At 43.6% G+C, this 12113-nt stretch overlaps 1 protein-coding gene across 2 annotated transcripts in view; it reads right to left on the bottom strand.

The window, feature by feature from the left end:
• Positions 1-12113, bottom strand: part of bab1 (bric a brac 1) — a 76319-nt gene that overhangs the window by 2835 nt on the left and 61371 nt on the right. Inside the window, exons 2-3 of one of the 2 annotated variants that reach the window (XM_033382902.1) lie at positions 568-628; positions 65-489 (exon numbers count right to left, since the gene is read on the bottom strand). In XM_033382902.1, coding sequence (XP_033238793.1) covers positions 65-489; positions 568-628 — 486 coding nt within the window. Of the gene's footprint in view, positions 1-64; positions 493-567; positions 629-12113 lie in introns of both variants that reach the window. The other variant, XM_033382901.1, reaches the window with a different exon arrangement.

Here is a 12113-nt window from a genome sequence, read left to right as displayed (position 1 = left end):
CTGCAAAGGGAGAGGGAGAGACATTCAAGAAAGGATTGCTTATGGGAGAGTGCGGGAAAAGTACCGAGTGACGACCGTAGGGCGGCATGTGGCCGCCTAGGCTGTCGTCCTTCATGTCCTTGGCATCGCGAAAAACCACCGTCTTGATCACCCCCTTGATGTGCTCATCCGGCCATATGCCCAAGAGGATGCGCTGGGGCCGCCCACGGCCCTTGGGCCGCAGATCGGGTCCGCCATCGATGGAGGGTCCCAGCATATTGTGCACCCGATTCGCATACAGCACGAACGTGGGATAGGGAATGTCGTACTTGCGGGCCGCCTGCGACAGCGACAGCCCCTCCTTGAGGACACTGAAGATGGCCTCGGCCATCGTTTCGGGGCGCCACGACTTGAGGGGTCCACGCTCCCGGAAGCGCATGTGATGCATCAGATTCTGATTGGTGTTCCAGCACTTTTGCCACATGGACTGAAGCTGGTACTGGTAGCTGTCTGCTGGAAGGGTCACACGAGTGGAAAGGATCAAGTTGTGGATATTTACAAGACATATTACACCTTTTTTGTACGAACCTGCCAGCGCGGAGCCAGCGGTGGCCCCCATCCAGGCCTGCGAATTCTCCATCATTTTGGCCTGCAACGAAATCAGAGAGAGAGAGAAGGAATAAGTAAGAGAATGATTAGTGTTGCACGGAGGCATGGAGGCAGAGATGCAATCGGTTGAGGGCTTCTTCAATTAATTGTATGAATCGCTTTGGTTAGCGCTCAATGCGGCATCTGTTATTGTCCTCCTAGTACCATCTCATTCCCTGTTTCTGTCTCCTGTTTCCCACTTGATTGACTTGCAAAATCGACCTATTTTTCGTTTAATTTCATTTCTCGATGCCCTTCGAACAGAGGGTGTAATGGACAGGACAGATACTGTGACAGCACCATTAGGAAAAGGATATTTTTCAATAGGTTGAAGAGCCATTGGGGCCATATGATCCTCAACTTGTTTATGGAGTTCCCACACTTCAATAGCAGCTACGAGTAACCAGAGTTGATAGAGAGAAGTGATAAGAACCAAAAAGTAACGAGATATAAGATATAGTGAGGCGTACAAGAAACAACACACAACATTGACGAGTAACGAGATATGAGACAAAGTAACGAGAGCCGGGTAAAGTGTACCGAGTTACAAGAGATAAATTAAGACTGCCGAATGTGATAATCGAATGAAGAGTGACGAGTAACTTTGTTAAAGGCTATTTCTGCACTCTTTTCCCTGTGTTATCTATTATTTTCCAGTTACAGACCTAATTCTTAGATTCATCGACTCAATTCTGCCACATCGTACATTTATGGCACCCGTTAATTCCACCAAAATCTTCATAGACTCACAATATATACCAACGCTAAGGGGTATTCGTTATTTCAAACCCTCTGTAAGGACCAACACTTTTTATGCTCTCCAACAATGGTAGCCCTGTTCCAATTCCGATACCGATGTCAACGATACATTTAACTGGATGGCTAAGCCCTCGAGTAGGTGGCTTCGCAGACGATGATGTCTGTCGTTGTCTGTTTGCATTGAGCAACGGTGCAACGTTTGCCCCGTGCCGAGTGCCTGGTGTGCCTCGTTCGTTGCCTCCCATTGAATCCACTAATTGCATAACAAAGTAACATTTGCATATTGTTCTACATATGTTAGTTAGGAGTGCAGGTGCTTAGCCAGACAGGTAGAGTGGGGTAGAGTGAGGTGGTGTGGGGCTGATGGGGGGTTTTTTTGGATCCACCTCTTCGATAACTTCATTACAAAAATGTTCATGCATTGCATGGATGGAGAAACAACAGAGTGGCGGCAGCACAGTACTTTTGGATGGATATCAAGTAGGCACGGGGCCCCACTTGTGCCCATTTAGCGTTAAGTATTACTTGTAACTTTTTTGTGCCATGTGACTGGCGTCTGCTATTGTTACTCGCTTGGAGGTGCTCTTCCCGTCCTCTTCTGTCCTGTCGTGTCCTGTCCTGTCCTGTCCCTCACATGGCTACCACGCGGGTAATCCTCGCCAGACAATGCCCAGCAACCAGCACAAATCGTTGCCTACTTTTATGTGCTCTAAACATGCGACCTGCTACGATTTACTTTTCGGCTCATTACCGCTTGCAAATTATATATTATTCAAAAGTTTTCCCGCAAAAATTGCTTTATTTGTGTAGGCCACCCTTCAACCCTTACCATTTCCCTAATTATTAAGCTACAACTCAAAATGTGGCTCAAAAATTTAACAAGACACAAAGGATGAATAAAGAGTGACGAGTATCGAGTAACGAGTAACGAGAGATGACTCGAACGTTAGTTAGTAACAAAAGATGTTAGAGAGTGACGAGTGACGAGTAAGGAGGGTAGAGTAACGAGAAATATCTAAAGTTTGACGAATTTGAGAAACGATTGAAAACAAGGAATGATCTTCAAATGTTTCCAGTGCAGCGCCTTTCGAGACTAATCAAGCTAATGATTTAGTCTGCTCTCTAAGGACAGCCGACAGATGGCGCTTGACCAGCGCCAGACAGACAGCCGACAGATGGGGCAACTGCTTCCCTTTATCCTCAGATGCGGAGCCAAGCCGAGAGCCTCTTGCCTTTCCAAATAATACGCCTAGAGCCAAATGGCAAATAATTTATTTATTATATGTTGCAGCTGACTGACCAAAAGCTGAATGCCACACACGCGCACACATACATATGCATGTATGCCACTCGCTGTGGCGAATGCATACACGATATACATACATATGTGTGTGTGTGTGTAGACGTATGTGTATGTGAGGCATATAGCGGCGTGGCGTTCCATCCTGAGTGAGATTTCATTACAACTCATTTGACAGTCTTGGTGCACTCGACGCTGCCAAAATGTCATAGCTGAGTGGCATGCCCCACTCCCCACAGCCCCGGATTAGCGGACACGCAACGCGCACAGCACTCGCCCTGCCCACCCCCCTGCTTTTGGGGCCGGGGCAGACTCCACACGAAATTAAGCGAAATGAAGTTGACCACGCTTCGATTTCGCATCAAAGCGAAATGCTGCCCGCTTGCTATTTGTGACTCCCCTTGCGCCTCCCATGCATTGTTAATACGATTCGAGTCCAACGTCAATAACCAAGTGCCACGAATGGACCATTAGTTGAGTTGCAATGTTGCCTTGAATGCGGGTCTGCCTGCCACACACACACACCCTTACCTACTTCCCTTCGAGGAAGAGGCAGTATATATATATACGATATATATAGACCTGCATTTATGTATTCTATATATAGAATTATGCGGCTTAGCGCCATTGCTGGCTTGTCTTTGGCGGATTCCACAGCGCCTTCGACTGCACCTACTGCTGGTAGATGTTTGTGTTTGATGCAACGAACAAACAACGAATTTAATCAGCAGATTGACAGACGGATAGGTGGATACACGGATGGACGGAGAGAGGGTGCTGCAGTACACTGATGCATTAAAGCGATCGAAGCGTAGCAAAGCGAAGCGGTGGATCTTCGTCCCTTTGGGGCGCAGACCTCAAAATCGAATTAGATTATCCACCGAAAAAAAATCTCTTGCATCATTCGCCATCTTTCTGTCTGGAGACAGACACGCCCAGCGTGTCAGGGAGACGGGAAGAGGGCGTTCCTTGCCACGCAATTGAAACCTTTTTTTTTCTGCGCCAGGCCAGCCTCTTTTTGAGGCAGGTTTCCCCTTCATCCCGGCTATACCGAGTGTCTAGTGAGGCAGGTTCCCCCCATTATCCTGTGACTCCGGTGAGGCAGGTTTCCCCCTTCATCCTGGAGTCTCTACTGAGGCGTTAAACCCCAGCATCAATTGGGCGTGAAAGAAGAGGAAGGAGCGGCGGAACAAGCAGCACTTCTGCGGTGTCGAATCCGTGGGGTGGCCGCTGCCACAACTTGTGATTCGTTCAAGCAACATGCCTCAAAACACAGACTCATACCACCGCTCCCCGTTTCTGGCAATGCAATTTAACCAAATTCACAGCAGGAAATGCCAACGGGAAGGCAGCAGGGGCTACAAATTTTCTAATGTCACTGCAGAGAGTGTACCAAAAAAAAAAAACAGCAAAGAAAATAGGCAGAGATTCGTAATAGGGAAACTCTGGATACCCTAAGGGGCCTTTTCCACAGGAATTTTGCTAGGATTGTTTCGTTGTTATCGTTTCTATATGATATAGTGATCCGATCTGGCTGAATCCGCCAAATGAAGTGCTTTTTATATAAGAAAATTATGTAAAAGATTTCATTATGATTTGGAAAAAAAAAAAAAATTTTTTTTTTGTAAGAAAAAGATTGCAAATACTTTTTTGTTCACCTAAGCAAACATCTAATACTCCTAGAGTAATTTGCAAAAAGAAAAAAAATATATCATTTTTTTTTTTTTTTTTTTTAAGAAAAAGATTTCAAATGCAAAATTTTGGACTGCCAAAATCCTTAAAAATCTTTATACTCTGTTAAAGGGCAAACAACAAAATAGAATCCTGTTTTGGCTGCTAGAAGGAAACGACTTCTCCCACACCCTGTGTTTAAACTCTGGACAGATTCACCCTCTGCTCCTTTGAGTGGGCAAGGAAGGTCCTTGGCAGCAACCTTTTGACGCTCAGGAAATTGTCGAGTGCCATCGAAGAGTGCGAGTGAGTGTGTGATTGGGTTCGTGTTTGTGGAAAACCAAAAATTAATTAGCGTGAAAAGCATTATTGAATGGCAAAAAGCAATGCAGAAGCGAGGCAGTAGTAAAATCTTGGCAGGAGGCTGACAAAAACTTGCATTAGTTTTTGGTAAATCGGAGAAGGAATAGGCTTTCGCGGTAGCTCATTTCCTTCAGATTTCCACTTCCTCTCGTATGCACACACACACATATGGGATGTCGCGTTGCCAGGCAGTGCCTCTCAGTCGATGGTTTAATTTGATTTAGTCGCAGAAAACTTGCTTCCTCTCGTAGTACTTCATTAAAATTCCGCAACAACAAAATCAACTCCGCTAGTTTTTGGGGGCACCGCCGTGCACTTTTGCTACTTGAAAACATCAATTACAGATGCCAGAGGAATGGGAATATATGTATTTCCTATATGTCCCAACCCAGCCCAACCCAACCCAACCCAATCCAGCACAGCCCAAGCTCCACCCCTCCACCCAGGCACCCGTTTGCCACCATCGCGATATCCTCAGCCCTTGGGCTCTCCTAGAGCCAACGAGTCGAGTCGAGTCGTTTCGTTCTGGAGTGTGCTAGGATTTCACTTGAAAACTGCAATCAAGTGAATTTTGATATATACTCGTATACATACGCACACACAACCAGAAAACACATACTATACATATATCTATACCCGAGTCGTGTGTGTGTGTGTGTGTGTGTGTCGGAAAAACTTCATGGATTTAATAATCAAACCATTCGATGGTTAAAATGTTCCTCGAGCAGCCCCGGCAAAGCCCTCTTTCATCGAGAGCACCCACTCGATGGGTGCTGATGGCGGGGGCCTTCTCCCTCGTCGACTTGTTCGTCATTTCCTGTACAATTTTATTATATTTCATACATAACTCTGTTCGCTCGTTCCTCTCCACACATCTCATACGATATACATATACATATATGTGTGTAGAAATATATATATATATAGACGGATATAGACGATAACAGGGCGAACATTGAACGTTCGTTGCCTGTAAAATTTATACAAAATACAAATCGTTCGCTACATTATGATGAGGAATACGGAATACGGAATACGGCTCATTCCAATGAGGGGTACATGTTGTAGGGGGCGGGAGGGGTGGAGGGGCTGTTGCCTAAGGGTTGGGACTAGTACTAGTATTTCCCTCATATGTTTTTGTGCATGGTGCAGGGAAAATAAAGGAAAGAATCAACGAATGCGAAACAGTTCAATAATATTTTACAGCCGAGAGTTAAGCTTGAATGTAAATCGGAAAATGGGGGGAGGTCTATGAGGGCTATGAAGGATATGAAATTAGCGCACAGTTATTAGAAAATACTTGTAGCTGATGCCTGTTGTTGATGGAAACTGCATTAAAGAGGTACCGGAATAGCTATGGTGTAGAAGGATTTGCCTCCCTTTTGGGATCCTATTGTATTGAACCATACACATATTGTTTTTGCTTTCCTGGGATCGACTTGGCGCGGTTTATTTTGTTTTTGAACTCGGAGTACCGAGAATTAAGTCCTTTCTGCGTCTCGCAAAGCACTGTGTATGTTGTTGTTGCCTGCTGGGGACCGACTCAGCCTTGAAGAACAAACTAAATCGAGAAGCATCAAACGAGAATTGAAACACAATTTCTTCCTAATGCCATATCTTGGTATTTTGTAGTCCTTGAGAGAGAGAGCTATAGCCCAAGCCTCTCGTATGACTGTACTTTGAAACTACTTTTGGAACCGGCCCATGGCCAAAGTTTCGCACAAATGAAAACTAGAAAAATGCGTACTATATCTACGAATATCTTTTGCGTGCTTTGAACTTTTTTTTCCACCATTCTGTAAACGTAATCGAGGCCTCTGTTCTGCTGCTCTTAGTGTGGAATAAATTTTTCTAATCGCTTTTTTTCCGCCTATTTTGAGTCTACAGAAAGTTGTGCTCTACCTTCTCTCTCTCTCTCTCTCTCTCTGTGTGCGGGAAAAGTTGCGTGTATAATGTTGTTTGTTGATTTGTTGTGTTGTTTGTTTTATGCAAAAGTTAACGCATTATTTTGTCGATTGATTGCCGCCCCCGTCCCGGCCACAGCCGTGCCCAAACCATTTTGTACCTGCGTTTGGTGCAAAAACTTTTTCCTCTCTTTTTTTTTGTTTCTCTATGCAAGCGATGTATAAATTACTGCAGTTTTTTAACAAAACAATGATAAAAATTGTGCGCACAACAAAATTAAAGTTTTGTTTGTTTTGTTTTCTACAGGGAGAGGGGAGGGGCTGTGGAGGGGCAGTGGAGATGGGCTAAATGCGATTGCGATTGCGGCAATTAGTCTGGAAAGTGCAAAAACGCATTCGAAAAACAAAGGTGGCCGGTGGAGGCAGACTCTGAGAATAGAATGTTGATTAGAGGTTTGAGGATCGTTGAATGTGCCCCCAAAAGAGGTTGCCGACTCCATTCCGACTCTGAATAAAAGGGAGCCATAAGTCCTTCGCCCAACAGTAGCTTTAGAGATTGCTATTTGCCTCCAAACATCGTTCTTTCCACTGGGAATTAAACCAGTTCCCGCCGTCAAACAGCAGCTTTGGGGCCCCCGTAGCCCCTGTAATATCCCCGAAAAATAGCCACTCTCCAAACTAAATGGCAATTAATCCAAATCGCCATAAAGAAAAATAAATTCAATTATTGGCAAATTAAAATGTAAACGAAATGGCAGCCAATTGGTCGGGTTTTTCGGTTTTCGTGTTGCATCATAAATTGTGGCACCTAATAAATTGACACTCTGTCATTGTGCGGCATTTACAGTTTATATCCCACATGCCACACATGCCCCCCCCCCTCCACCGCCCCCCCCCAGAGGCAGTGGCCGGTGGCCAGTGGCCAATAGACTCCTGCTCTCCTCTGGGTCTTTTTTTCCATGCTGCATGCAACAATTGGGCACACAAAAAAACAGGGTGAAGAGCAACAGCCGAAATGCAAAAATGGACTACCTATTCGATTGGGGTGTTGCCTCATGCCACCCCATGCTGCATGTTGCATGCGGCTTTCGTTGCTGTTGTTGCTGCGGCTGCTGTGGTCGAGTGGCGGTGCACCGCAGCGTTTAAAAATGGTTTGCCAGTCATTTTTTCACATCATTGATTGCTTATTAGATTATCAACCGCGCCACTGACGATGCGACGCGCTACAGCGGGTCGGGGGCAGGGCAGGGCGGGGTGGCGTTTTTTTCTCACTTTATATTTTATATTTCGAGGGGCGCGTGGCACGTACAACAGCCCGGGGACAGACGTAATGTGCTGCTGCTGCCATTCCCCCCGATCGCCTTTGCATCTGTTGCAATTCCGTGCGCCCGAAAATAGGACCAAAATATTTTGCTGGCCGGAGCTCACTGGCTTTTTGGCCATATTTTTTATGGCCCCGTAACCATTAAAGATACGTGATTTATAACCGGCCAAACATTGAACAGGGCACACAGATCTGCGCTATTTCGGGTGTGTAAATAGAATCCAAAAACAAAATAAAGCCCAACATTCCAGAGCCAGAGCAGGCCTCCCCCCCCCACCCGGCCCCTCGAAAGTAATTGAAAGTGTGAAAGATGGACTCCATCGATGGGCGGACAGGTCGGCCCTTTTGGTATATGTATTTACGGGGAATTCCTTGGATCCCTACTAATTTCTCCGAGTTTATTTATATAAATAAATTACAATATGCAAATGCAGCAGAAGTATATAAGGAGGAAAGAGCTGAAAAAGGTAAAACGAAAGCCAAATGCTAATTCTTGGGTGTAGAATGTACCCTGTTCTCGGGGTATCATGACACCTACGACTCCCAAAAAGGTTTGAACTTTAACGTAAGCGAGTCCAGGCTGTTAATACTAGAAAATACCGCAAAATTGTATACTTCAGTCAGCAGGAGATATAAAAAAATAAACCATTTTTGAAAATCTTCAAGCCTATACTAAAAAATACAATAAAATACCTAAATATAGCACTTTTAAAAAGCAAAAAAATATATATTCAACCAGTTCTAAAGACCAAACATAGAAAATACTAAAAAATACTATACATTGGTATACAATAAGCATTAAAAAATTATACAAAAAATACTAACACCATACTAATTACTAAAAAATAGTGCACCTTGCATTCTAAAACCCAAAACCATAAAATACGAGAAAAATACTAAAAATACTATACAATAGTATTCAATAAGTACTAAAAAATTATACAAAAAATACTAACATAATACTAATTGCTAAAAAATACTGCACCTTGGATTCTAAAACCCAAAACCAGAAAATACGAGAAAAATACTGAAAAGTGTATTGGTGCACAATTTGCATTAAAAAATTATACAAAAAAATACTAATATAATACTAATTGCTAAAAAATACTGCAACTTGCATTCTCGTATTCAAAATACCATAAAAAAAAGAAAAAAATATATTTAAATGTTGAGAGCTCAAAAAAAATACCAAAAGAAAACAAAAAATTCTGCTAATAAACTGAAATGTTACCCGCCCAATGATGTTCAAATGTGGACCCAATCGAAGAGACCCTAGTCCTTCGATTCTTTACGTTAAGCGGGTATTCTTTAGTCGGAACATCAGCCGTTCTCTAACTTGTCATTCCTTAGTCCTTACTCCTTGCTGATTAGGTCTCCGCTAAGTTAAGGTCTCTCCACCTTCAACGTCGCCGTCTCCGTCTCCGTATCTGGCTGGGTCCTGGCCTTATCGCGGCAGTTTGTCAGTCGTTTCTGTCCCCTGGCTCTCTGGTCTCTCTCTCTCTCTCTGAGAAATGGCGAATCGTCTGTGGGCGGCGGCGTTGGCGGCGGTGGCGAATGTCTGTCTGTCTAGCCCGTGGGTCTCTTGGAGCGTGGCTAAATTTAATTTTAAATTTTATGTGCGCATATCAACAAAATCCTTGGTTCGGCGACGGGGGTTGTGTCTTCGCGAGAAAGTTGTGTGGCATTAAAATATGAAAAACAATTAAGCCGCTGTCTGGCGCCCAATTCGGTGGGTGATGGGGTGGGGTGGGGGGGGCAATGAAGTCATAGAAAATGGCTGACTGTCTCTCAGGGCTATTTCCCGGTGCCACATTCAAATGCTGCAACAAAATGAGTATTATGTATTTCAATTCATAATGAATTATTCAACGCTCGGTTTGCATTTTTCATAAGACAGCGCGCGGCAGCAGCAGAAACTTCAACGTGGCTGCACACCTGGGCGGTAGGGGGGCAAGTGGCATGTGGCAGGTTGTTGTGTGGCACAAGACAGTACTTTCTGTTGCAGTTTCGGGGCCATAGAAAAGGGCAATTTGGCCGACAACCAAAACAGCAGTAACATCAACGACTCGACGAAGAGGGCCAGCCAGACAAAAGACAACAGACTGACAATGGCATTCACAATTCTCCATTTTGTTGTTTCTCTTGCTCTCATTCTCAGCTCTCTGTTCTCAGTTCTCGTTCCACCTGTCGTTCAGCAATAAAATTTAATAAATTATTTACGCTTTCAAAATGCATATTTGTTGGCAGACCGAGGCAGGCAGGCAACGCGGAGCGGCAAGAGGCACCACAGATTTTCGTTAAAGTTTTCTGAGAGCTCAATAAGTTTTCATCTACATATATTGTACATATACCACATATAATATGCATTAGGTACGGGCATAAATATTTCTCTGGAACCATGCCATGGGGGTTCTTTGAGGGTAACCATCCATTTCTAGCCTGCTAATACCAGAAATGCTAAACGAATATTTAACAAAATTATTATTTAAATTAGCAAAATCAATAAGATACTAGAGAAAAACACATTATTGAGTTGTGACAATTAAAAAAATAAAAATACTGAAAAATACCAAAAGCACCAAAATCAATAAATACCAAGAATCGCAAAAAATACTGAAAAATACCAAAATTGATTTCAAACATGAAAATTTTCCTTTTATATTTAATACCAAAAATACCAAATCAATTAAGTCCCAAATGTTCATGGTTTTTAAGCCAAAATACGACATCATTTCAAGTATATTAAACAAAATAAATACCGAATAAATTAGCATAAACATTTTTTAAGGTACCACATCCTCTGTATTTATGTTCATGGTATTTAAACCAAAATACGACATCATTTCAAGTAAATAAAAAAAAATACCGAAAAAATTTGCATAAACATCTTTTAAGGTACCACATCCTCTTGTATTTACCAAATACCGAGTATACAAAATAAAAACCCGAAAAATACCAAACCAATTTTATCTCATAAACATTTTTTTTTTAAACAAAAATACGACTTTGTCCTATACATATGTACAAAATACCGAAAAATACGAGCTACATTTCTTTTTCCTTCCTTTAATACTGCTTATGTTCTAGTTCTATGAGCTCAATAAGTTTTGATCCATTTACGGTATGGATATTACGCTATATTCGGATGGCAACCTACCCCATCTAATGGCTAGATTCGATGGGGCAGAAGAGGGGACTGGCGGCAGTTCACAAAAAGTTTTGTTCGTTAATCTATGCAAAAGTATTTTGCATACCCTGTGCCAGCCGCCCCCAGCCCTGGCCCTCGCCAGTAAAAGTGCAAGAGACGTTGTTTTCGGTGGAAGAGTTGGAGTTGTAGTTGGAGGGGGAGGGGGAGGTGGAGGAGGTGGAGGAGGAGGAGCTGTTGTTGTTGGGCTGTGGCTGTCCGTACCGTCAGTTGGTTTGTTAGTTGGTTGGCCGCTTTTGTTGCCACTTTTCAGGTCATAAGACGTTACGCTGAAAGCCCCCATGCCCTCCCCGCCCCCCTCTCCGCTCCTCAACCGGCTCTGTCCTAGCATTTCGTACTATTTTAAAGACATTTCATGTTGTTGCCACTGCCCTGACGTCAGGCTCTTGAGATTGGCACTTGATTGGCGTATATTTCCTGTTGCATATTTAAGTTTTAGCTTAGTTTTCGTTTCGGAGAGCCGATAAAGTTTTCCCAAGTGCAGTTCTATTTGTATAACCCACCAAAGAAGCGGGGGTCTGGCCTGGTCTGGTCTGGTCTGTGCAGGGCTGCTTGTAGCTTCGACTTCCGTTTGAAAGCCAGTCTTTAAGAGCCGATTAAAGTGGGATAATCTAAGGAGTGCCCCCCACCAGTTCCCAATTAAAGCCGTTCTCCGATCGAAGTTCAATATCTTTGGAACACACACACACACACACACACACATTTAATTAAATAAATGAAATAAGTAAGAGTCAATGCAGTGACATTTCATCTGTCGCGTCATTTATAATTTCTGTTGCCATTATGGTTGAGCCCCCCCCCCCCTCCCATTCCCCACTGCCTCTGTGTGTGTGTGTGGCAAGAGCCTGGCTTTAATTGTTGTTGCTGGTGGCATTGTTGCTTCTCGCCGTTGACTGCGCTGCAAATATTTCGCATTAATATGGCGGAAAATCCATAATCGAATTATAGCTCTGCGGCTCT

This window comes from Drosophila pseudoobscura, chromosome X, assembly GCF_009870125.1.
Source record: "Drosophila pseudoobscura strain MV-25-SWS-2005 chromosome X, UCI_Dpse_MV25, whole genome shotgun sequence".
NCBI lineage: Eukaryota > Metazoa > Arthropoda > Insecta > Diptera > Drosophilidae > Drosophila > Drosophila pseudoobscura.
Note: the sequence above shows the minus strand (reverse complement) of the source record. Positions and strands in the feature narration are given on the sequence as shown.